A 25,965-nucleotide genomic window follows, 5' to 3' on the forward strand; every position below is an offset into this window, starting at 1 on the left:
TGCTGGCAATACTATTATTAAACTGTACCAAGAAAGCATGTGTGTTTCCTGCCTCCTATAATATTTGTCCCATCCTTTCTGATACTTGACATCACAACATAATTGACTATTTCACGATTGTATTTAAATCCTCACAGCACGATTGTGGCAACCCTCCTGAGCTCGGACGGACATCAGCAGTGTCACACAGACCTGAGGCTAATAGCTGCTGTCCTGTTAGATTAGTATTGACAAAGTAGTAACATAACACTTTGTGTTCATTATTTGTCAAACCTTGTAGGAACAGAAGACAGGGTTTGCATATGCTACCAGAATAAGGGATATGGTGTCTGGGGAAACATGGAAACAAGACACAAGGAAGTAAGGGAGAATGAACCTCAGGAAGAAAAAACAAAAGTATACAAAAAGGAGTGAGAGGAAGGAAACAAGAAAGAAAAGAAATACATATAGATGGAAAAAAGGGAGAAAGAAGGGAGGAAGGACACAAGAAAGGAATGGATGCAAGACAACAGGAAAGTAGGGAGGATAGGAAGGAAAAACCCCAAGAGGGATAGAAGTAAGGGCACAAGGAACAGAGGAATGGAGTAAGGAAGAACTTGTGAGAGAAAGGACAGGAGAAGGACACTAGGAAAGGAAAGGACAGAAAGGATAGAAGGAAAGAACATAAGGAATAATGGACACACATAAGAAAAGAAACATTTATCTAAACTCATCAAAACCTGGAAAACCCAGAAGTCAAATTCCAGGCCTTACCAGACTATGTAGGAACCCTAATTACGATTTTTTTAAAAACAAGAACTGCTTTTCCCAGATGTAATAATCTCACCTGGAAGCACCAGCACAGTGGTGGGCCAGCCAGTGGAGCCTGAGAACTTCCTAAGTTCAGTCCACGTGTTGATGGTGTCGTGGATCAAAGGCTTCCCGCCCAGGTTTGACAGGTGGAGCGTGCGGCTGGGGATGAGCAGCCGAAGGGCGTCCTCCGGCTGCGCAGTTCCGCATTGCGGATCAAACTCTATGGTGGTCCACCGAACACAGTCTGGGAAGGAGACCTGAAAGCAGAAATAACGATTTAAACGCATCGCTGCATGTTTTGATGATTTATTGGTATGGTTAAAAGGTGAAGTACCCTATATTGTGTGACCCCAGCTTGCTTGTAAGGGTGGTCGCTCTCGATCACAGAGTAGTGGTTTGAAGTGGTGCAAGCCGACAGGCCGATCTCAGGCTGGTTGCCGGTAGTGCTGTCAGTGGATTGGTTGGGGTTAAAGGAGGGCGGGGCGTATTTTTGGTTGAGGGCAGAAACGGCGGGTAGCAGCTCTTGAACTAGGCCAAATACCTCAACAGCAGCCTGTAAGAGGAAGAGGAGACATTATAACTCATGATATCAATTAAAGGATTTTTTGGTAGCACTGCTCAAAGCTTGTAGCTTCCACCTTTGGCACAGAGGCAGCAACAGGTCCAATGTAGGCCAGAATGAGTGGCAGCAGCATGGAGAAGAGGCTGGAAGAACTTAACAGCTCTGGAATATCATCAGCTGCAAAGACGAAAGGACAGCTACTGTAAAAAATCTGAATGCATATGTCTTCAGCTCCAACATTTCTCCATCATATTGGCTTTTGCACTTACCATCAACTGCAAAAGCCCTGTGGAGAAGGTCCTTTGCAGCTCTGACCACAGCACTAACCACAGACAGAGCTCTGCTACAGTTCTTGTCCTCCTCATTGGCTTTGCTGAGCAACTGAGACTGGAGGTCTCCATCATATTCACTCCTTCAGTTATTAAACAAATGCGTTAAATAAAAAGCAACTTTGTAGACGATATTCAAGAATAGATTGGCTCTGTGTTTACCTGTAGTAGAGAATCTGAGGGATCTGACCCCTGGTCTGATTGGTTCCATTGCTACTCAAGCTGCAAGTGCTGAAGGTGAAGGAAACGCCATCTGAGCACTGCACTGTTGTCATACCTCCGTCCCCATTGGCTGTCCTGCTGCCGTAGTTACGCAACCGAACAGCATATTTCACCCCTTCCTACAGCAGAAAATAATTTACACTTTAACACTCGGTTGCAGATCTTTGAAGCTTGACAGAAACCCCTAAACGGTCTGTTCCAGAATGATCAAGTACCTTTAGCGGCACTGCCTTGTCCAGGCGGATCTCCGCAATATCGCTGGGAGAGTCATCAGTGCTGTAGGTGCCCTTCACCAGCTCTAAAGACGTCCACCTGTGAGAATGTGTTGAGTCGCCAGGGTGTTCCGTCTGTGCCTGAAGGACACGTGTACAAAAGTTGGAAATACTTCTTTTTTTTATTTAAACCGGCCTAGCAACAACACAGCTAAGAGTTATGAAAAGCTAATCAAGGCAGAAAAGATTTATGAGTGCTTACATCATCAGCCAGCACCTCCAGCTCATACTCATGGATGCCCCCTCCTCCGTAGACACAGACCCCGACCAACACAACGCCCGGCTTGTCCACCGTCAGACAGATGGCGTCCGGGGAGCCGTTGCCTGTGTTCCAGCTGCGACCTTGGCTTGTTTTGGTGAAGCGGTTTGGAGATGCTTTCACAGAGTGGAGAGAGTTCAGTCCATCAACCTAATAAAAGAAGCACATACTAAGACATGTATCCAACAGTTTGAGTTTATTAAGAAATTAGTGACAATGGTTATAGCAAGGCAAAAAGGTATATAATAAGTGACATGGATCAGGTCGAATGTTAAAGAAATAAATACAATATACAACTAGGGATGAACTTATACAAAACATTTGGGTACCTACAGTATATCCAATACATATTGCCTTTATGGCTGATAACCAATACGAGATGACAATTGAGTTCAAAATATCAACTCAATTATTTTGTCTTTGTTTTAAGATAAAAGTGAATTATGATTTACAACAACGACTCTCATAGACCACAGACAGTGAGATCTCTTCTGCTACTAAAATAAATAATGGTGATTTATGACAGAAAGGCTAAAAAGGAATGCTCTTAATTATAACTACTACAGAGAAATTGGATTTAGCTAAAACTGTTTTAGCAGGTTAAGCCTGTACTGTAATTAAAACCAGAAACCAACAAGAAATCTCTGATTCCAAATGACAATATTACAGAAAACTATGAAAATATACTATCAAATAAACTTGATCTCCTAATGATTATAAAAAAAATAAAGTTGCTATTTCTTCCACCCTGATGAGACTTAAGGACCAGACAACTACTGAGATACATAAGCGGGTACACTGGGGAGGAAAAAGGTGTTTCCCTGACAACAGACTGAGGAGAAAAACATTGCTGTGGGGGGGCTGCTGTCAAGTGACATTGCTATGGCAACAAGATTCCTGACTGCAGCGACTGATGATAATAATAGGGAGTGTGCATGCAAGAAAGGCTGACAAACATTTGGCCACTCCTATCTAATGACTCATCAAAACATAAAGGACAGCAGAATGCCCCCTCCGCCCCCCGCCCCCCGCCAGTTTGTTGCCGTTTTTTTAAGAACAGGAAGGACAAAGTGTCCGTTACTGTCACAAGCTAGTTTGGTGACAGTTTAAATTGAATTAAATGGCAAAAGATCGCTAATAAGCAGAGGGAAGAAAAGGTCTGGGTGTGACATTTGATTAAATAACGAGGAAGAAGATCCAAGTCATTTGATAAACTAAAAGAGACAGAAACATGAGATGAAAATGCAAAAAGCATAAATATCAAAGTTACGTTAAGCACTAAAGATTGCTTTTGTGTATGTGCTCTCAAAAAAAAAACAGGTCACTGAGTGAACATAAAGCACGTGATGAGGGTGAGGTGTTTGTCAAACCTAAGCCTCGAGGCAAACGCTCTTGTTGTTTGTGTTTTGTTGCTCTCAGTGAAGTGAAGTGAATGTGAAGTGAATGTGAAGCTACCTCAGAGCCCATGGCGGACGCGGTGAGCTCAGAGACGATGGAAGCCAGCAGCCCGCAGGTGTTGGAGACCAGGTGAGGGGAGAACAGCTCGACTTCCTTCCTCAGAGTCTTCCTCACCGGCAGCACCACGATCACCAGCATCTTCTCCAGCACTTCTCGGAAACTGGTCATACCCATCAGGTTCTCTTCGGTCTGAAATAGTAAGCCACGATACACATAGGAATTTTCTTAAATGCTTATATAACTGAGTTAAAACACATTTTTCTTTCCATTTGAAAACTTCATACTTGTCTAGATTAAAATGTTTAGATTTTGGTCTATTTTAAAGTTTTTTAACTTTATTATCTTTATGTCCCGGAAATCGTGAAATTATACAAATTAAATTAATCAAGTTGGCTCCTGATTTAGTATAGAAAATTCAAATCTATGATTTGGTGAAATGGAGAAGTCGACTACTAAATACAGATTTTATTTTTAAGACGAGTTCTTAACCTGGGGTTATTGGGATATGTAGCTGTTTTAATTCCTTTCTTTGGCATCAATTTTTTGGTATCCATGAGTACAATTGAAAACCCAAAACAGGTGAAACAGCCTTAAGTGATTTTGAATGAGCATGTATATCACTGGGTTTCCTATTAGTGACTGCGACAAAACTAAATTCGCCAATTGTCAAAAAAAATTAAAAAGACCAGAATATATGTAATTTCCATATAATTGAATAAGCATTTCTCTGTAATTGGTTTTCGTTTTTCCACACTTATCCAAAAATTTAAAATAATAAAAACAAATTCCATAGAAACGGTTAAATAAGATTTAAGAAAATCTATTCACAGGGTGAGTATCACTGCTGTCAAAACTTACATGGCTTAGTTTCTCCATATGGGCCACCAGCAGGGGGAAGCGATGAGCAAGGGCAGAGTCATTCTCTGTGCTGACTTGCTTCACTAATGAACGCAACAGCACTTCTCCATCGTATGCAATGGGCAAGATGGATGTCAGCTTGACTGAAGTGTTACAAAGAGCTGACATTACAGCTGCCAGCAAACGGCTGCTGGATGTGCGAAAATTTGCCTCAGCAATGTCCTGGATTACAATGAGAGAGAGAAAAATTTTTTTTCTCAGAGTGAAGGTAATTTTAGCTTCTGGAAGTATGAAATCCTCCTACCTGGTCTAGACAGTTAAGCAGATCACAAAGACAAGCCCACTGCAGAGCTGGAGTTGGGTAGAAGGAGTGAAAGCAAGCGGTGAATGTGTTGTGGCACTCCTGCAGCACAGCTTCCAGCAAGGTAAGAGGCTGAGAGAGGTAGCCCTGAGGGTCATTATCCAGTTTAGTCAAGCAGTTATCCATGCCTTCTGACAGGATCTTCTTCAGCAGGCTGCGCGTCTTTCCCACACACTCGGCCAGCTTGCTGGACTCCTCCACCACAGCTTTGGCGCTGGCTGTAAATCAAAGACAGAATAGAGCATTATCATTCTTATAATCGGATTAAGTAGTTTCTGTGTTGCAAAGAAATGTTAAATATTCAACATTTTTCATTCCAAGTAATATGTGTTTTGAGCATTTTGTTCTCAAATCTTTTTAGCCCCATTTTAAAGCAAGAGTACAGAAGTTAATGAGGAACTTATAGTATATATTTTCTTCAGTGCTAAGTCTTTAAATATGCAAGGTTCCTACAATTTGTCAATTTAAATATTTTATATTTATTATGCAAGCATGTTTTTTCTAGATTTGTTCAACAAGTTTTTATGCAATTCTAGACATTCGAGGACAAAACTCAGGATCAGGAGTGTCAAACTCCAGTCCTCAAGGGCCGCTGTTCTGCAGTTTTTAGATGTGCCACAGGTACAAAACACTGGAATGAAATGGCTTAATTACCTCCTCCGTGTGTAGATTAGTTTTCCAGAGCCTTGCTAATGACCTAATTATACTATTCAGGTGTGGTGCAGCAGAGGCACATCTAAAAGTTTCAGGGCAGTGGCCCTTGAGGACTGGCGTTTGACACCTGTGCTCAAGACTACACATAGGAACCAAGAACATGTAATGGATGAATGCATTTGAGAAAGAAAATCAAGTGTGAAAAAACATGTTTCTGTACTTTGTTTTTATCTAGACCTGAAAAACATTTATATTAAACAACATAATTTTCCAGACTCTACAGGCGTCCCTACCTGCAATGGGGAATATCTCACAGATGTAAACCCTGAGTAAGCGGAGGCAGCACGTGCCAACAAAGCGGAGTCTCTCCAGGTCCAGCAGTGTTGCTGTGTATTGGAAACCCTTCAGGCCTCGAAGTTCCTCCACTCCCAACACCAGGGTGGTCCAGCTCCAATGAAGAACACTCAGCAGAGACTCAAAACACTCCTACAAGCAAAGTGATAGTCAAAAGCAGTGGCAAAAAAAAGAAGAAAAAAACACTTACAAACATAGTCATTACCAAAACACAAATAAAAAAAAAAAAAGCTCACCACCGAGACCGTCCGAGCAAATGACCGCTTCAGGATATGAACTGGTTCACTGGTTTGCTGTTTTCCTTTAGAAGCGTTGCCATCATGGGATGGAAGCCTAGTATTAAACATCAAAATTAATAACCCATTTCTTTATTATATTTACCCAGTTGCTCTTAAATGTGCAAGATAAATAAAATTGATTTGAATTTGAAATTGAAATTTGATAAACCTACAGGCAGACACAAAGCCTTGAAAGTAATAAAACATTAATTGTACATGTTGGTCTACATGCAAAAAATTGTGTGGTGGAAAAGTAACACTGAGTACATTATGGTGGCGGCAGCATGATGCTTTGAGGATGCATTACTTTAGCAGAGAAAGATAGAATTGTCACAATTGATAGAAACATTGAGAGAGCTAAATACAGAACAATGATGACAATAATGGGCAATGCCTTCAGTCTCACCAGTGTGCACACCACACTTTTCAGATTTTCCACCTACTTCACAATTATGTTTTACTTTGTGTTGGGCTATGTTTGTGATTAAAACATGACAAAAAGTGGAAAAATACAACGCAAATGAATACGTTTTACAAAGTGTGGAAAAATACAAAATATATGAATATCTTTTCCAGGCATTTCAATACTTAATTAACTTTCAACAGAATGTAGAAATGTAGCTCTGCTTGCCTATAAAGCAGCTGAGGTATCTGACCCGCATTAACATCTGTACCATTGTTGGATTTCTTGGAGCTTTTGAACTGGAAGACAACACTAAAAAAAGCAAAAAAAAAACATACATTTGATACACTAATTCAAGGGTTTAAAATATATTTATTAGCTTAAATGCAATAATGTTTCACCCATCGTCAGTTGTGATGGTTGCCTGTCCGTGGGAACCGCAGTCGCTGCTAGGGCCAGAGACTCTGGCCCACGCCACGTACCACCAGCCCAGCTGCAGCAGCACCGGCTCGTCAAACATCATGGCGTATTTCTCCCTGAAAACAAAAAGAACTGTCAATTTAAGTAATGCAAGAAGGCAGATCACAAAACAATCAAAGGACATTAAGGGGAACCTAATGTACTAAGGGGGAAAAAAAACAAGGAAACATCATTCGTACCTGGCAGCACAGTCATAAGCCAGAACATCGGTCTCAGCTAGCAGATCTCCATCTGTCTCATGGTCGCCTCCGTCGGGTCCCAGCTCAAAAAGCTACACATTTTGTTTAAGAAAGGAGTCTCTCCTTATTCTTTTTTAAGAGTTTGAGTACTACATTACAACTACCAACAACATCTATATGTGCAAAATACTCTAAGCAGCACATGTTAAGAGGTTAAATGATCAGCTCTTACAGAAAATTGCCAAAATTTCCCACCTTGATCTTAGCCGTGTACTCCCCTCGTCCGCCGAACAGGCCCAGCCCACCCAGCAGGATGTCGGCATCAGCACAGAAACGGATGGCCTCCACAGAGTGAGCTGAGTAACCCCAGCCACCTCCGTGACCTATGAGATTAATCATGGCATCAATGAAGCTAAGCTATACCGACTAAAAAGAGTTCATTAGCCATTAGTTGTAAATCGGGTTCCTCAGAGTTTATTGGAGTTTTTTCCAGAAAGGTTCCCTAGTACTCTAGTTTCAGATTCGAAGCGATTCAAGACAGTTTTTAAAATATAAATGAAAAACAGGAGTCTCTGACACTTTGACATATTTATGGATTTGCACAATGTGCAAACCATCAGGCTTCAAATATGTGTGGTGTAGAACCAGCAAACAAAACTGAACAGACTGAAAGGACAGAGCTTTTAAACAGGAGGACTAGAAAAAAAATCTAGTAAAAATGCCAGGTGAAATAAATCAAATAAATGTTGATAGGTTGGTTTATAAACTGAAGACATAAAACGTTTTATTTCTGGATATTTTTTTCAATAATTCAAGGATGCAACAACCAAAATCTGTGCATTGGCTTTCACTCTGAGCATTAACTCCATCTTACTTTCAAAGCGGTTTACAACACTGTAGTCCTCCTTTGAGTAGACCTTCATCACTGCCTGGGTTTCTTCTTCTGCGCTCGCTACACCCATCTTCAGCTCCTGCATGGCGGCTAATGTATCCAGGCAACCTGCAGCGAAAAAAACAGTTTTTCAGCACGTCAACTAATTCTGATCACGTTAGTTTACCCCGTAGCTCACAAATAATACTCTAATTTTGCTGAAACAAAACAGTAGGTTTGAGATAAGATTAAAAATGTGAGAAAAAGCTCAATATCGCAGCATAATAATAAAATTTACAAGGATTTTAAAAAAAACAGGTGTTACTTATTTTTACAAGATGCTGACATGGTAATACTTATAATTAAATATAATGAAAAAAATTATAAATAAATCACTGGAGATCTTAACAGGCGTTTATTAAATAATATGTCAGGAATATGAGGATTACCAAGAATGTGTAGAGCTCCATGGGAACGAGTGGTGGTTGCATGGGATCCCGAGGGCAATGCAAGTTCTGGACTGAGAATGCTACAACGAGCCTGTAGATCTGTTGCAGAGGGCATCCTAGCATCGGCTATTACTGCGTTGTAACACCACATCTCTTTTGAAGCCGGCAGGAACCTTCAAAAAATAGTTGGGATTAAAAGATTTTGAAGTCCAGGTCTTATAATCAAGCAAATATTGAAAAGCTGTTCACTTAAAAGACTGCAAGGATTTACCTCCATATGACATCATAAACCGGGTCCAGACAGAGGCCGAACCCCTGCAGGTCCTCCTGCTCAGAGTCGTTGAATGTTCTGCAACTTCCGTCCATTTTGTTGATCAGCAAACATTTAAAAGGAGGCGGCTCAGACACAGAGGATGGAACAAGCCCAATGATGTGCTTGCTGGCAAAGATCTCAGAAGTAGCCAGGACGTGAGAGTTGATGAGGGCCTCATCGATCCGCAGGAACGTCTGATCTCCGCTGGCGCCGATCCAGGTGGCCTTTCGTCCGTATTTGGCACCAATGTTGGGCATGGGTGACGGCTTGGCGTTCCAGTAGGGCATGTCCAGGATGGGCCGGCCCAACTGCCCTTTCTACAAAGTAAGCAAACATTCAGACTGAAATGCAAAAGAAATGCAACCAAGCAAACAAGCGCTTATTATGAAAAGATCTGTACAGTTATTACACTAAAGTTTTGAACATTACAGATTCAAAAGTTCTTTTAATAAGATGGGAGAACTGATTTTATTGTTGTTGCCATTTGACAAAATAAATTAGATCACATTATGTTTTTGTTTTTTATATTAACAGGATATCTGCGGGATTCAGCAAGTCAAATTCAAGACGTTTTAAGGCCATCTTGAATAAAATTTAAGGCAAAAATACTATAAGTACAGGGGGTCTTTGGGGGATTCTGCTGTATTATGATCAAACATCTCAAAAACTGAAATTTCTGGGGTCTGTTTGTGGCTCTAAGCAGCAGCTTTGTCCTTCTCACACTGCATGTTGCTCTGTAAAGTCTCAACCTCCTTAGTGCCCAACTTAAAAGTTTTTATTTTGTTTGCTTTAGTCTCATGTAGGTTCGCAAAAGAAGTGAGAAAGTGGCGAAAACAATAAAGACGTCTGCACTTGACTCAAACTTTTACCCAACAGAAATATTCCTCGAGAAAAAAAAACACTACCTAACTCTTCAAGATTAAACAGTCCTGCCACGACAAAATGTAAGACCTGTAACGTACTTAAGGCCAACTTGCATTTTCCCAATAAATTTAAGACATTTTACGACTTTTTAAGGATATACGGACACCCTGGTCACTACTGTCAAATCATAATTTTTACTCAACTTTATTATGCCATAAGAATTATCCAGACCATGTGTAGGCAGAAGACTATATTGCTACATTTTCTCACCGAGAAGCTCCCAAAAGTGAAGACCTGCCCATCCATGAGGAGAACGGCCGTGTGATTACTGCCTGCCGTCACCTGGACACTCGGTCCCGGCAGAGCCTGAACCAGAGTCGGAGAGCCCCTGCATGGTAGAAATGTTGAATTAGCTGGCTAGTTTGAAGAACTGCCTGTGTTTCAACAACCTAACCCATTAAACAGATCTGGGCTCCAGAATGTAGCTGCAGAACTCCAGCTATTGTGGCCATTCCTATAAATTTCTAACAACATTGCAAATCATCAATCTGTTACCTGGAGTTGACGTCTCCATGACCAAGCTGACCGTGTTGGCCATACCCAAACGTGAAGACATCTCCATTCTCCATCAGCACCACTGTAAAGCAAGTTTTGTTTATAGCAACCAGACAAAACCATCAAAGGGCTAAAGCAGCAACGCAAGAAAGCGCTTACCTGAGTGGTGAAAACCGCAGCTGACTTGAACGGCTCGCAGCTCACTGTCAAACCTCACCGCCCCGGGGGGATAAGTGGTAATTTTGCTGGCATCCTTCTCTCCGCGCTCACTGCTACCATCTAGAAGATAAACACTGAAGTCAGCATATCCGAATGGAGAGTAAATACCGAGAAGTGTAGTGGCGGCTTTAGAGCGCCGAGGTGGGTGTCTCTGCAGAGTCCTGAGAAACAGAGCTAGAGGGGAAAGAGGCATCAAAAGAAAATGAGAGGAAAAAAGGGGAAAACATGCTAGAATAGAAGGGAGGGGCTAACGGTTGTGCAGGAAAAGGGCCGTTTGGCATCAGGGCATTTTAAATTCAAAATTTCTTACATGCATTAATCCAAAAAGAGAACAAAAAAAATCACAGGGCTAAAGTATGACTGGACATTTTCTCGATCTTTTCAAACCTGGAGCTGTTTAAAAAACAGATTTTACAGTGAAGGAATAATCCTCTGCTTTCTTCAACGCTCTCACTCAGCAGCCTATCCCTGCTTCTTTTTTTTTTTTTTAGGACAAGGCTCAGGGCACAAATTTCTGAAGACTGGATAATTCACCAACTAGCTGGGTCTGCAACGCTACAGTCCTCTGCAAATCTGAACCGCTCACCAATCAAGACACTTTCAAAAACGGGCAGCTCAAAACAAACTAACAAGCACGTGCTGCATATTTTGAGCTGGCAGGTATGTCATGCAGTAAAATAAACACTCTGCAAATTACTAAAATAAAAACACAAAAAGGAAGAGCGGCAAAGTACAGCAATATCATAACTTTATAGAAGAATGGAAAAACACACATGACAAGTGTCATAGTATTGCAGGGTATTTTCCGTAGAAATTGAAGCTAAACCATTTATTAATTCTGACTTTTGTCCTTAGAAAACCATTTTTGAAAGTGCATAATCAGCAGATGTATTACAGAGACCGATTTTTCATTTACCAATAACAGTTTCCCCAACTAAACTCATCTCCTGATCCATGTTATCCAGTCACATTTTGCTCAGCCAACGTTTTACAATAACCTTCTTTTGGTGTGCAGAACTGACTTTGCACATTACTTTGCTGATCTAAAAAAAAAATCTGTATTTTCCCAAAAAAAGTTGAAGTATTTTTTTAAATTATTTATAATGGGGAAAAAGAGAAACAGTGTTGGCTGCAGCAGCTTTCTGTTTCCACACACTGTACACATTTAGGAAAGATCTGCTTAAAGTGCAACAAGAACACCAGCTGTCAATTTTACAACTTTTAGAACAAAGTAGTATGTTTATGAAGCAGGGAACAGCTTTCTGTATGTTTTGTCTGCACACATTAGGTGGATTAAGTGAAATATGTTACTTGTATAACATCTAAAAAAAAAATTATCTTGCGTCTAGGAATGGTTAATTATCGGATTATTTATAATTATTTTGTGAAAAGCAAGTTATTTTTAAGAGTGATAATTTTGTCTATGACCTTTAACTATTTGCAGGGATATACAATGACATACAAATTCTAAACCGGTGTCCGTAAATTTGTCCAACTAAAACTGCTGGTCATAAAAGCCTCAGCAGGAGAAAGTCATTACTTTACTGACGACTGGCTGTACGTGTAAAATCAGATGCATTTTTAGAAACATAAAGGTTTTACTGAGACAACATATGTTGCTGTCAAGACAAATGGCTGCTGTAGCATCAATGATGTAATTGATGATAATGTGAAACTGATTTAGAAATGGTTTACTCATAGTATTGTTTTAATGAAGCATATCAGTATCAGGGACAAGAAAAAAAAATGCTAATCAGCAAATCCCTAATAATAAACCTTTTCTGTAAAGAAGTCCTTAACTAGCTCTACTGAGTTTACAGTCCTCCATGCCAGCAGGTGTTTATCCTGGTGCAGACTTTAAAGAGTCCTTCCTTCAGAGAGTGAAAGGAGGTGGACGGGACAGCCAGATTGGGAGATGGGTCAAAGGGGCGTCTCCGCACCCGCTGAATTAGTGAAGACCATAGTACCTTTGTGCTTGTCCCGTTTATGCCTGAGTGCCTGAAGGGGTCTTATTCTGGCTAGGGCCTGCTCACGCTGGTTCATAAAAATGGGACCAGGAAAAACAAGGGGGCCTGGGGGAGAAAAAAACTTTCACATGCATGCACAATGCTCACAAATGGGATAGAAATACATGGTAATACTACATCACAACAATACACAGACAAGGAAAAATATGTGACAAGGAAGAGGGAAGTCACCAAGGCACACAAAACCCAAGTTCTTGCCTCACATCTGTAAACAATCCAAAACTATAAAGGATAGACCTACTGTCAGTCAATCCACATTTTCATAATCCATCCCAGCAGCCAGGTATCCTGAATATCCCCACCAACACTTTGAAGCATTAAAACGTTATTTCCAAACCGCATTCTTCTCCATCTTTTGGGCCATACCTCTTCCCTCCTCCAACCTATGCCGGCGGTTGATTCTCTGACGCTTCTCCTCCTGGCGGATCTGAAGGTGCTCCTCGATGTTAACTCCTGGAGGGGGAGGGACAGGCACAGCTGAAAACATAAAAGGCCCCGGGGTAAAGGGCGCCCCAAACGGGATGAAGCCGGAGGTGGGAGGATGAGGCAGAGCAGAGCAGAACAAGACAAACATCAATGAGCAAAGGAGGGACTTGATGGAGAAAGCAAGTGACTGTGCAACACAAGCATTTTAACAGAGTGAACACTGACAAGTTCATGGAATACAGCATTCAGACAACTGCAAAGAAGAATGTAATATTGGTAGCATATTGTGTACTAATGGCCTTAAACAACAGCTCATGTATCTTGAACTTTTTCACATTACGATGACAAACTAAACAGTATGTCTTTGGGAGTTTATGACTCAATCAAACACAAACTAGTACATGATTGTGAAGTGGAAGAGTTGATTTTCTACTTAAAAAGAAACTAAAAAATATAACTTCGATCTGTCATCAACCCTCTTGAGTCAATACTATGTAAAACTAGCTTTTACTGCAATTACAGCTCTAAGTCTTTTGAGTTAAGTTTGTACCAGCACAGCACATCTGACTCTGGCTGTATGTCTTGCAGCCTCAAACTGATTACAAATACAATACTTTTCCAATCTAGAAAATTATTTATCGTTTTTATTCCGCTTCCCAATTGTGCATTACTTGTTGAGATAGAGATAAATCTTTATTGTCATTGTCACAAGGACAACGAAATTTAAGCAAAGTTTGTCACTGCAATGTGATAAAAAGTTAATAAGTTCAAGGGCCAGGGATGCTTTTGCCAGGTACTGTGTGTGAAGGCAAGTGTTCATGAAGAGCTCAAACACACCACTCACACATGTATGTACAGCACTAGCAAAAGGCTTGGTCATTTATTTAAATTTTGTTTTAAAGCAGAAAACTTTTAAAGTACAGTACAGACCAAAGGTTTGGACACACCTTCTCATTGAATTCAATTAGAAAGTGTGTCCAAACTTTTGGTCTGTATTGAGTACGGACCAAAAGTTTGGACACACAGTTGTGTCCAAACCTTTGGTCTGTACTGTACATTTCAGCCAAAGTCTCAAAATCTTTCTTTTCCTTTCATTTCTGCTTAGTTCTTTGCTCAATGCTTCCCCCTTGTCGAGTACAGAGTCTGCACACAATGGAAATAGTGGACAAGTAGCAGACAAAATAAACAGAAAGGGGCCTTAAAACACACTGTATCTACAATAAATGATCAGCATCTGAAACTGGTATCCTTTGGAAAATGTAAGAAAGAATAACAAAGGCTAGACTGAAAGCAAGTTCTCTTATTGTCTGTTTTACTTTAGGAATGTCTTGATGTCACACTTTGTTATATTTTTTTTTTTTTTTTACAAATTTAACAAAAGAAATGACAGGCCTGAAAAACACAGCTAAGAGTTATAAACAAATTCTAAAAATTCATTATACAAACGATGAGTCAAAGCTTTTGTACATTGCTCTAATTTAGACAGTAATTTTCTTTTTCCTAATCAATTTTAGAGACGCTATTACAACAATAAACAATTGTGGTTAAGATTGTAACATGCATATGAGCCTGGATTTATGTGAGACACAAACAAGACAAGTGATGAGTCCGCTGCAAACCATTTATGCACAAAGGAAAAAAAAATAAAAAGTGAAAAATAAGTGTGAAAATGCAAGAACGAGAAGAAAAGTTTATTTAAAGATATTTCGAGGCTAATTATTTAAGTAAATTAAAGTCACTTTTTATAACTAGCAAATCCAGGTGAGTTTTCCATTTGTGAGTTTTCTTTTGTAAAACATCAAGATAAACTCTATCCTCCCAAAAACAGACTTCTACAAGCACATAAATTAAGTTGTATTATATAAAACAACTGAACAGAGGACTTTTTAATATATTAATTTATATTTTTTGTATTACATTTAGATTTCTCAAAAAAAGAAAAAAAAAGTTTAATTTTACTTATGTAGAGCTGTAGCAAAACGTTTGAGTCGTATGTGATGATATGGCATGAATATCAGGATAATTTGGCAACAATTACAATTTTTTATTTATTTATTTTTTTGACTAGAATGCATTCGACCTCTAAATGGTAGGCACTTGCAAACATCCGTGCTTATATTTTGTCTGTTTGCATGCTTAATTAAAATGAGGCATAAAGTGATAAGATAGAAGTGGTGAAATACCTAGCAGTAGATCCAGTGGAATCATCTCCTTCACAGCATCAAAGATCCCCCGCTGCCGGGCTTCCTGACCGTCCAGCTCCCTGGCGCAGGCCTTACAACAACCACACGCTGAGCAGCCAGACTCTCCAGACCCACAACCACAGATACTAGCCCAAAAATAAACACAAACAGATAAAGGTCAATTATTACATTATAATTAATAACTTTAAACGTACTGCACATAAACACGTTCTTATTCCATCGCCAGCTTACCCTCCTGGTACTCTGTCTGGCCGCCCACTGCTGACACAACTGGCACCGTACCCAGTGCAGTCTCCACACACAGTGCAAACCATGCACTGGTCCAGCTTCCACTTGTGCATGCCCGGCTGACACATCATGCTCTTCTCTTCCTTGTCCTCCAGCTCGTCCTCCAAGTCCTCATCCATGGCCGTGGCCATGCTCTCAACGCCAAATGCTACAATAAACACGAGCACCAGCAGAACGATAAATTAGTCTGATGACATCGCAGTGCTAACGTAAGTCTATTAGAATAGCTGGTGTGTATTGTTATGGCTACTGGTTTAGTCTGCCGTCCATCTGCTCACCTTTCCCTGCCTGGCTCATGGCTCCAGTGTCTCTGCCACACTGGCCCTTGTTATTAACCCCAAATGTCCACACTTCTCCATTCTTAGTGAGAACACACGTATGAGCCTTTCCCATGGCAACCTGAGTTACAAAATGGCCTTTAAGATCTGTCACTTGGCCTGTGGAGAGACATGAAGTGATTATGACAAAACAAAAACAAAAGAAATCCTGTTCAAGCAAGTGCCAAACTTGTTCTCAAAAGAAAAGCTGAAATACTCCTGTTAACTTACAGGTGCTGTCACTGTAAATGGCATCCTTGCCAAACATATAAAGCTCTCCATCCTTTGTGACGATGCTGCTGCTGCCGTTATTGCAAGCCGTACACACAGCTGTCTTTGTCTCCAGTTTTATCATCTTCTTGGGTTTGTACGGCTTGGGCTGCCTGCGGCTTTTAGCTGCAACGGGAAATAAGACGTCTGCTTAAATCAACACCCAATGTTACTTTATGAATGTTTAAATGTAGTTGGGAATATATCCTACTGGATTCCCCGTCCTCTCCCTTGCTGGCAGAGCCAGTGAAGAAAACGCTCCCGTCTTCAGCCACTAGAAGGGCGTGGGAGCCATCATGGCCGACTGAGAACTGAATGATCTTCGGAGACTTTGTGATGGGCAGCTCCACCCATTTACCGGCTGATGGGCCACCCTGCTTAATACCGAGGCTCTGGTACTTTCCTGTGTAGTAGATCTGAGAAAAGAACATGTTGGAAGATTGTTGTTAAAATTAAGTTTTAACTATATTAGAAAGAGAATTTTCGCACACACTATGGTAGAGTTTCAACCTCAACAACAACAAAAGAAAATCAAGAAATGAACTGTTACAGGCTTGATAGCCTGAAATCAGCTTTTTTTGTTTTGGTTGGCAACTCACTAGAGCCTGCTGCATGCAGGCAGCGAGACCAGATGTAAATTTGCAAGAACAACAAAGACAAGAAAAGGAATAAAGCTGCAGCTTAGTCGTATTCCTCACTTTGCTCTTTATTCATCGCTGAGGTAAGTATTGGCAAAGTAATAGCATGGCTGATATCATTTATGAAGAACGACAATGCTTCAGTTCTTTAAAAGTGGCCAATATTAAAGATCATATGCTTAAAACGATAAATTTTCTAATAAAAAGTCAGTATTATTTATCAATCATAGGAAGTAGAGTTATACTCTAAAATAGAAAAATATGCGAATACATATTCACAATAATAAATTTGACAAATTATTACTAAAAATGTATTATTTATAATTAATTCTAAATTATTATTATAATAAATTATTATTATTCCCTCTACTTTATGTAAGTAGAGTGAACAGGAGAGCATAAACCAAATAACAAACCAAAGGTCATGTTGTTTTGCTAGATGACAGTAATCCAGTCATCTAGCAAACTAATGTGTTGCATCATAATAGATTATTTTTTTAATCTATTATTAAAAAATAATCTTTTTTTTTCATTAAAAAATATGAGTGAGATGCCATCTAATTAATTGCTTGTTGCTTATGTATTGAAAAATTAATGTGAATTAATTCAGTTTAAATTCAGTTCTGAATGTGCAGCTAGGCAATGACTATTATAAATAATAGTCATTATTATTATAGACATTATAGATTATACACATTATAGATTATTAAAGACATTATTATAGACATAACAAAGATGGTGTGGGGGAGGGGGAACTGCGGATAAAATGCTTTGAAATCAGGCACATAAAACGTGCACAATGTCGCTAACATGAGCTGCTATCTGCAAAACAGGCACACTGCACCACACCTAGACTCAACGTACAACCAACCACACCCTCCAACACACCCTAAACCAGTGTTTCCCAACCCTGGTTCTCAAGGCACACTGCCCTGCATGTTTTAGGTATTTCCTTGCTTCAGTCCAACTGATTTCAATTGATGACTGATTAACAGGCGTTGGTTGAACTGCAATCAGTTGAAATCAGGCACATTAAAGCAGGGAAACCTCTAAAACATGTAGGACAGTGTGCCTTGAGGACCAGGGTTTGGAAGCACTGGTTTAAACCACCTACATAGTAAGCGCTCTCATCAAGATGAGACACTTTCAAAATATGTAAATTATTTTCTTCAACTTAGTACTCACTGAATGTGCTCCAAAGAAAATGATTTATCGTACACATGATGCAGTTTCACCCGTAGGATCTTCAATCTTTCTAAAAACATGCTACCAGGCTTAATCAGAAAAAGAGCCTCTGAAAAAATGAATTCCTAGCTCGGTTAATACAGCTTCTATGTACCAAATATATGTTATTTAGATGATTATTAATAGTATCTGTAAAGTGGGGGAAAAGTGCACTGAAATTACTTACATAAACTTTTAGAGGCAGAGAGTTTGGCTTACCCTTATCAAGATAAAAGCTTAGCTGTTGACGCTGCGATAACTTTCATTACTCTTAAATGTTCAGACACCCGACTGCTCACCTTTCCAGAGGCAGTTTTCATCAGAGCAAACTCCCTGCCAGCTCCAAGCAATGCTGCCTCTTCATCAAAGCCAGTGCCTAAGAGAAAAACAGATGACTGAAAAAAAACATCCTGCAGGATAGCATGAATTTAAAAAAATAAAAATTTTTCCAGCCTATCACACACTCCTACAACAACTAAGTACTTGTTGCAGCTGTAAAGCCCCATATGACACTCAGCACCCACAGACTCATTTTGTATCACTTACTGATGATGTGTAGATCCTTTTCAAGGTCGAAGAGAGAGATGCCACAGGCGTGCAGGCATTTCCTCGCCAACTTCAGCTGCAGCTCCTGCTGCAGAGCCGGGTCTGTACTCATGGTGTAGATCCGCACAACAAAACCATCCTGCAGGAGTGAGGGCGTCACAGGGGGAAACGTTGTTTGACTTCACAACATAAAACTGTTACAGTTTGGCATTTAAGGCATATTAAACATAAACACTGTCACTGAATGTTGTTAACCCAGCTGCAACCATTTAAACAACCAATAAGTTCTATTAGCTGCAGAAAATCTGGGTCAACATAATAAACTTGTGGTTTATATTACAAATACATGCACAGTTTTTTTTTTTAATTAAAATTATTTCTAAGAGATCAAAGCATCTCGACTTAAATCCTACTTGACTCAGCTCTGTGCCTGTAAAATGATATATCTGCCAGAGACGCAAGTGAGGCAGTAAAGAAATGTAGACAAAAGCAACTATTTACAGAGCAGAAAACAAGAATCGACTTCAAGTGAACAGAAACTATAACTCAGCATGGCAGTGATCACAGTCATGTATTGGACATTCATCCAATCAATTAACTGTAAGTGGTCTGTGCAGCTTTTGCAGTGACGAATGCAGACAAACTCCTCCCCTCCAAACAGTACTCCATCCATACAATTAGCTGGGAAAAAGGCTTCTTCTTACAGTGCGTGTATGGATTTCACGTATTACCCTGCCCCCACTCCCATTACAAAGTGCTTTCGCTAGAGAGGTTAAGCTCTCTGGAGAGTACACACATGTGGGGCCGCAGCTGCCACGCCCACACACATCTAGATGAAGGGATACAATGTGAGGCCTCTCTGTGGCACAGCTGATGATCAACTGCGGATTTCAGGGAGAGAAACATGTGCTATACAAAGAGAATAAAGAGAGGCAACTAACCTCAGTTTGACTAAGAAAAATACTATTTGAAGTCCATTTACATTCATTTATTATCTAAGAATATTCTCAGTTGAAATATAGTCTGAATGTGATTCAATTTTTATAATTGCCTTAAGTTTAACTGGTGCATTCTAGTAAAGGGTAGCCATGGGTTGGTAGTGGTATCAAAGTATAACAAGATTTTGTTTTCTTTTTTTTATTTATTTCAAATTTGAAACTGCTAAAATCTTCCATCATAATGTTTAAATCTTTTTTTAATGAGGCACCAGAGAAAGTGCCAGAACAAACAGAGTTTTCTCTTGTTTTATGGAGAGTCGACTAATTCAGTGCTGCCCCTCCCTCACTAGCTACTGCGCACTGCCAGTCAGCTGTCTAAAAGAACTCTCCAACAACTTCCCTGGATAATAATGAAGACAAAAGTTAGATGTTTAGAGATATTCCCAGGGACTATTTGACTCTTTTAAACATCCGAGAATAAGGAAAACTGATTGACTTTACTTTTTAAAGCAAGTTATCAGCTTTCTCCATTTGGTGTGCTGCTTGTGCTTTCTTTCCAGGATTAGTAATAAAAAGTTAGGGACTCTTATAAATGTAGCTTTAAGCCTTCTTCTGAAAGATGTGGAAAGCTTGAAATATTTTTATAGCTATTATAGTAGATACAATGTAAGAATAACAAAAACCTATAAAAACTTACATCTTTGCAGGCTGCTATTTGGTTAATGTACTCTCCGTCTGTGAATATGATGTTTTGTCCATCCGAATGTTGACCTACAGCAAGAGACAATGTGAATATAGTCTTGCTTAAGTTAATGTTGGCCTAATTTAACAGCACATTGATGAAAGCATGTAAATGTGTTTCCTTTGTACCTGGCATGGTGACCACCCCCTCATGTTCCAGGGTCTCAGGGTTGATCTTGATAGCCGACATACTGTGGTTACTTGTGTCCCGATACAACAAGTACCCCTGAGGACACAACACAGACACTATTACTCATCTAAAATTACAGCCGACTCTTGTGCTTTGCAGCATTACCTATTATGCTAATGTTAGCTTAAGAGAAAATAAGCTAAATATTTTCCTATAAAAATAGGAAAATATCTCAATGGATTTTCTTGCTTTAAGTAGAGAAAAGCTACTTAGATAATAAGCTTTTAAACAGTAAAAGAGATTTCGCCATAGAGATTTCTTTAAAAAACATGAATAGAAAATGTAAAAACAAAAAACATTTTAAGCCATGACTTGAAAGACCTGAACAACTTGATATTTGATACTTCACAGCAAAATTTATCATATTAAATGTTTTTTTTTAAAATATTTCTTATGCAAAACAGAGGCTGTACTAGTTACCTGAGCAAAGCCAAGCCATGACCTTTTCTCCTTTCGATTCCTGATTCGAGAAGTGGAGTTGTAGACGTGTCCCTGTGCGGAATTGAGCTTCGGTAAGTTGACAACCTCCACTAATGCTTTGCTGAATGTAATTTTTTCGAAGTTGCTGAAGTTACATGCTGTGGGCTTCTCTAGCCTCTTGTCTTATGTTTCCAACAACTTGAAAAAGCAAAACTTGAAGAGTCACATACCCTGACGGTACCACTATATCCAGATCCAGCTTTGTAGAGTCCATCCTTGCAGAGCAAATACAAGAAAGAACCATCAGTTTGTAGAAGACAGCGCTCGTCTTCATCGATGGATACTTCCTTAAGGACCCATTTGTTCATCAGTGCAGCACGTTTGATGCCATTTCCAAACCAGTCCTGGATTTGGATTTTCCCCACCAGGACAGCCTGGACACTTCGCTGTAGTGCATTCAATATGGTGGGGACCTGGTTTGATTGAACAAGACAGGGAAGTAAACCTCTGATTAGAAAAAGGTGGAACTTCCTGATATTTACATTTGCAGCAGATCTGAGGCAAATTATACTAATGTTTCGTAAACTGTATGTTTACATTTCTGTCTAAATGCATTTTAACACAACACACAAACTGACACCATTAACATGAAAGTGACTTCAAATGCCACTGATCTCACAAATGTTTACCCATGCACAACCAAGCAGCACACTTTGTACCACTCCGACATTGTGATGATTCACAATTCAGGTAATACATAAAATATAAGCGCATTTATTAGCATAGAGAGGGATAAAATTTGTGAGTCTAGAGAGGTCCGGTGAATTCTTGATCAAGTATAGAGTTCTTTCTACATACAACTGAAGCGTTTTTTTTTTTTTTCCCTTTTAGGCCGAAACAAAACAAGAGAAAGAGGATGCAGAAGCCGAAAGGCAGACGCAAAAAGAAGATTAGCTAACCGACAGAGGAATTCAAGCAGAGTAACATGATTAAAAAGGAGAATCAGAGCAGCTTGACATTTTACAAAACTCAATTTGAGCTGTCCAGACATGGCCCTGAGCATCTGTGCACAGAGGAAATGGACGAAGGCAGCTAAAGTTATGTTTTGCAGCCCAGAATGGACTGGAGAAAAAAACAAGAAAACTTTATGCTACACCCAATTTTTATTCATGTTTTTCCTTCCCATTTGGGACTAGGTGTCTTCTTATGAAATATGACAGGTAATGACCTCTAATTAGAACAAAATAGCTCTGAGATACCTCCTGCAGGTAGATAGTCACTATTGGAATCACTCAATGGGAGATTGGCAAAATGATCCAAAAGATTTAAAATGGATGTTGTATAATTTTGAGGATAAGGCTGATCTGTCAGACTACCTGCTAATTTGAACCTGTTAAAGTTAGCTTAGTGGTTAATTACCTGTATAGTCTGACAGGCATGGCTACCATTATTTGTGAGAATGGCAGAAACAGCCTGCAGGATTTTGCCTGTATCTCCCCAAGCCACCACAAGGCTGAAAAGGCATGCACAAGACAGAGCGGTGATGTCCTGTCCAGTTGGGTCGTTGGGCCCTGTGCTCCGGACTGTGGTCTCCAACAGCAGCTGGAAAAGAGACTCTAAAAACAAAGCAAAATAAAAAAATAGTGGAGGACTTAGATATTTGGAAAATAGAATAGAATAATAAGTAATTACCATTATAGAAAGGCAAGTGCAAGTATAAGTTTAAGTATAAGTTTACCTAACACATCAGGAGGCTCTGTCTGAAAACCCTCTGGCTGTTGTCCCTGCAGCATGTCCAACAAAGCCTGAAGGCTGCGCAGGCACAGTAACGGGTGAGAGAACCGAGTCTCTTTAATCAGCTCAAAAACCCCACACAGGCCGATGCCGATGATCTGCAGATGAGGAAGAAAGCAGGTTTGTGTAAAGGGTCAGTGAGGAAAGATATTGGACATTTTGCTAACACAAAATGTTTTTCTTCCTGCATATTTTAATGCAAAAGGTAGATTAACAAAGGATTGGAATCCTGCTCAATCTCCTATAGTATGCATAGTTAATTGGGTTAGCTTAACCCTCTATGGTACAATGTTGCTATTTGGCAACAAATCACCTGAAGCCCTTCCACACACATACAGTACCTCCAATTTTACAATGTACAGCACTGAAAGAGAGATGAGACCCTAAGAAAAGCAACAGCAGTGTTTAAATTTGTTACATAACTTTATGGAGGGAAATTTGACACCCTTTTCTACAGACCTCTTCACAGGGAAAGGGTCTCACCATTTGACTCCTCAGAAATCATGAAGAAAAGTATTTTTATGACATTTTTTGACCAACAAAAAAAAATACATACTCAACAATAAATGAGATAAGCTCACTATTCTGTGATTCATTGTGCTGTATTTGATAATTTAATAATAATAAACTGTTAAAATGTTGATGTTGCCATATGGCAACACTGTACCATTAAGGTTGCATTGTATTGCTAGCCCGGCATATTGATCTTCTAGAGTCTGCTATAATCGTGCTTTTTTTGAGTCCTTTCCATATTGAATATGACTATATTTGATATTCTGTCTTCCATTTACATCATTAATGCAACAATGTTTTATAGTTTCTTAGGAAGAAAACCAATCTAGCAGTTCCTTTTTTATGGTAGTGATGATGCATTAGGATTTAGTGTTGAAGAAAATGAGCAGCTTGCAACTTTACAATGAGACAGTGAGGATGATGAAGACTATGAGCCAACAATGAGAGTGAACGTGCAATTATTTTTTGTGTGTTGCATTAGACTGGCATGTTCATAACATACTAAAGATATTTGTTTGTTTTCTAGATCCACCTCTTCACTGGAAGCTGAGAGTAACTGCTTCATCAGCTTTCACAAGCAGTAAGGCAAAGACGGCAGGATCAAGACACTCAAATCAAATAAAAACCATTATATCAATGAAATATGCCAATAAATTAAATTGTTTTTAGCTTTCAAATGAGTTTCATTGTTTACTAGTATTGCTACTGGAGACTATTTAGATTTAAATAAAGGTTTTTTACAATAATAAGCCAAACTCTCTTGTTTTCATTCATTTCCGCTATGGTACAGTGTTGCCAAGTCAACAAAAAATAAATGAAAAAATAATATTTTTTTAAATTTGTCTTTATTATGTTTACTTGGTTTATTTTATGGGAAAAAAAACCCATTCCAAACATTTTTTTTCCAACTTGCATCATTATGTGTACCATAGAGGGTTAAATATCAAATTAGTACGTTGGGTAGAATGTCAACTGAAATTGGATGTTTACATATGTGGAAGAGTTTGGCCCAGAAACAGATGTCCTTTCCCATCTTTTTTAACCAGGCTTGTTAGACAACCAAATAATGCTGCAATACCATTGAAGACCTCTTCTTCTCTAACTAAAAAGTAAGCTTTATTGCATAAAGGTCCAATAAAAAAAAGACAAAGTGGACAGATTCAATGATAACTTCTGAATTAATTTTAAAAACATATTTCAAGAATTGTTTTCTCAACACATTCATGTTGTTAGCATTGCCAACACATATTTGCAACATATATCTTGGCATCAACAGTTACAACACAATGGAATTAAAACTAAATCCTAAAAAGCATTGTATCATCAAAGTGTTTGGCTCAGAGATTATGTAAGCATGAAGACTTACATCTCTTTATCATAATCCATAGTAAAAGAATCTACACTGCTGAGGAATATTTACATGGTAAACACTGCTTCAGTAACAGTTTTAATTATACAGTGGGTCAGATTCAGGAGAGGCAGAATGGCCTCCATGCTGGGGTGGAACGTCTGAGCTGAGGAGGGTTTGGGTGGCATTAGTTTTCCAGTCAATGAGTGTTTTTTGGACCTTGTTGACTGGTCTCATCTTTGCTCTTTGCAGATGATGATCTGTTAGCATCTTCAGTGTGCAGTGCAAACAGAAAGAGGTGAAGTGAGTCACTAAAGAAGGGGATTATTGGGTTTCCATCTCTGATGCAGTAATTCACTCAAGACGCAATCTTGTTCAAGCAAAAAAGAGTGAATGAAAGATGACTTCCGAAAAAGGAACATACAAAAACTTTTTAATCGGTACCGCACAACGGGAGATAATTAACATTTACTTTTCAGGGGCACATTCAGGAGTGACTGTATTAACAAAATGTTAGTCCAGTTCTGCATTTGTGAGTCCAAGCCTGCACCCATATTTAAGCTCATGCTGCATGTATGCAAAAATAGTACAACAACAAAGTGACATGTTAAGGAATCAGTAGACTGTAATTTACACATGCTAGATTTCTGGTAACTACAACTCAAGCCACAATAAGCATAAATAAGACTGATTGTTCCTTTATTAACAGCACTTACCAACCATCAGGGACTGGGGATAATGTGAGTGAAATGTGGAAAATGTCAAAACAAATATATATATATTGTTTTCAAAGATTAAAACATTAAGTTATATTTCTAACCCAATTTCCACAAATGGAAAACATCTTTTTACTTATTTTCTCTGTTGTCAGTGCACAACACCTGTCAAGCACCAAACCTATTTTTTCTCACCAGTGAATAATTGGCAGATAATTGTGTGTAGACAGTTTGCTTGAGAGGCTAAGTTTACCACCTTATTGTCCCTGCAATAGTTGTAAACAAACATTACAGACCCTTAGTCTCCAAACAGCTGCTTTATTCCTGAGTTCTGATAACCGCATGAAAACAAAAACATGATCACCTCTAGCCATGTTGTCTCACTTAAGAAAATATTCCATCTTGTTACAGTAAATGGCAGTGGCTAGGTAATTACCCAGGCACAAGGGTCATACGTTAATTACACCACTGCCATAGCAACATGTCAAAAGTCCACAGGTTGACTCTGTTCTAAACCAAGGGGAAAAGTTGTAGCAAAAACAATTCTTCTTTGATCAGTGCTTAAAGGTATTCCTGGTAATATCAACAAAATTACAAAGTTTACAGGTAAACAAAAAAAAAAGTTGAATTTGC

General features: G+C 39.2%; 1 protein-coding gene across 14 annotated transcripts in view; it reads right to left on the minus strand.

Annotated features, from left to right (window-relative positions):
* mycbp2 (MYC binding protein 2) overlaps positions 1-25,965 on the minus strand; it is a 70,283-nt gene that overhangs the window by 32,057 nt on the left and 12,261 nt on the right. For 10 of the 14 annotated variants that reach the window (XM_028023358.1, XM_028023357.1, XM_028023350.1 and 7 more), the window contains exons 4-40: positions 22,700-22,853; positions 22,381-22,577; positions 21,192-21,434; positions 20,962-21,033; positions 20,481-20,577; positions 20,308-20,381; positions 18,673-18,811; positions 18,426-18,502; positions 16,476-16,680; positions 16,226-16,390; positions 15,956-16,114; positions 15,621-15,825; positions 15,369-15,514; positions 13,126-13,236; positions 12,700-12,804; positions 10,673-10,792; positions 10,514-10,595; positions 10,229-10,346; positions 9,053-9,411; positions 8,782-8,954; positions 8,336-8,461; positions 7,717-7,844; positions 7,462-7,553; positions 7,204-7,338; positions 7,031-7,114; positions 6,358-6,454; positions 6,061-6,253; positions 5,057-5,331; positions 4,753-4,974; positions 3,892-4,083; positions 2,380-2,586; positions 2,121-2,258; positions 1,846-2,024; positions 1,624-1,766; positions 1,431-1,531; positions 1,127-1,345; positions 827-1,049 (exon numbers count right to left, since the gene is read on the minus strand). In XM_028023358.1, coding sequence (XP_027879159.1) covers positions 827-1,049; positions 1,127-1,345; positions 1,431-1,531; positions 1,624-1,766; positions 1,846-2,024; positions 2,121-2,258; positions 2,380-2,586; positions 3,892-4,083; positions 4,753-4,974; positions 5,057-5,331; positions 6,061-6,253; positions 6,358-6,454; positions 7,031-7,114; positions 7,204-7,338; positions 7,462-7,553; positions 7,717-7,844; positions 8,336-8,461; positions 8,782-8,954; positions 9,053-9,411; positions 10,229-10,346; positions 10,514-10,595; positions 10,673-10,792; positions 12,700-12,804; positions 13,126-13,236; positions 15,369-15,514; positions 15,621-15,825; positions 15,956-16,114; positions 16,226-16,390; positions 16,476-16,680; positions 18,426-18,502; positions 18,673-18,811; positions 20,308-20,381; positions 20,481-20,577; positions 20,962-21,033; positions 21,192-21,434; positions 22,381-22,577; positions 22,700-22,853 — 5,755 coding nt within the window. The remainder of the gene's footprint in view (positions 1-826; positions 1,050-1,126; positions 1,346-1,430; positions 1,532-1,623; positions 1,767-1,845; positions 2,025-2,120; positions 2,259-2,379; positions 2,587-3,891; positions 4,084-4,752; positions 4,975-5,056; positions 5,332-6,060; positions 6,254-6,357; positions 6,455-7,030; positions 7,115-7,203; positions 7,339-7,461; positions 7,554-7,716; positions 7,845-8,335; positions 8,462-8,781; positions 8,955-9,052; positions 9,412-10,228; positions 10,347-10,513; positions 10,596-10,672; positions 10,793-12,699; positions 12,805-13,125; positions 13,237-15,368; positions 15,515-15,620; positions 15,826-15,955; positions 16,115-16,225; positions 16,391-16,475; positions 16,681-18,425; positions 18,503-18,672; positions 18,812-20,307; positions 20,382-20,480; positions 20,578-20,961; positions 21,034-21,191; positions 21,435-22,380; positions 22,578-22,699; positions 22,854-25,965) is intronic. The other 4 variants (XM_028023360.1, XM_028023346.1, XM_028023351.1 and 1 more) reach the window with 3 other exon arrangements.

Source organism: Xiphophorus couchianus, chromosome 7, assembly GCF_001444195.1.
Source record: "Xiphophorus couchianus chromosome 7, X_couchianus-1.0, whole genome shotgun sequence".
Taxonomy (NCBI): Eukaryota; Metazoa; Chordata; class Actinopteri; order Cyprinodontiformes; family Poeciliidae; genus Xiphophorus; species Xiphophorus couchianus.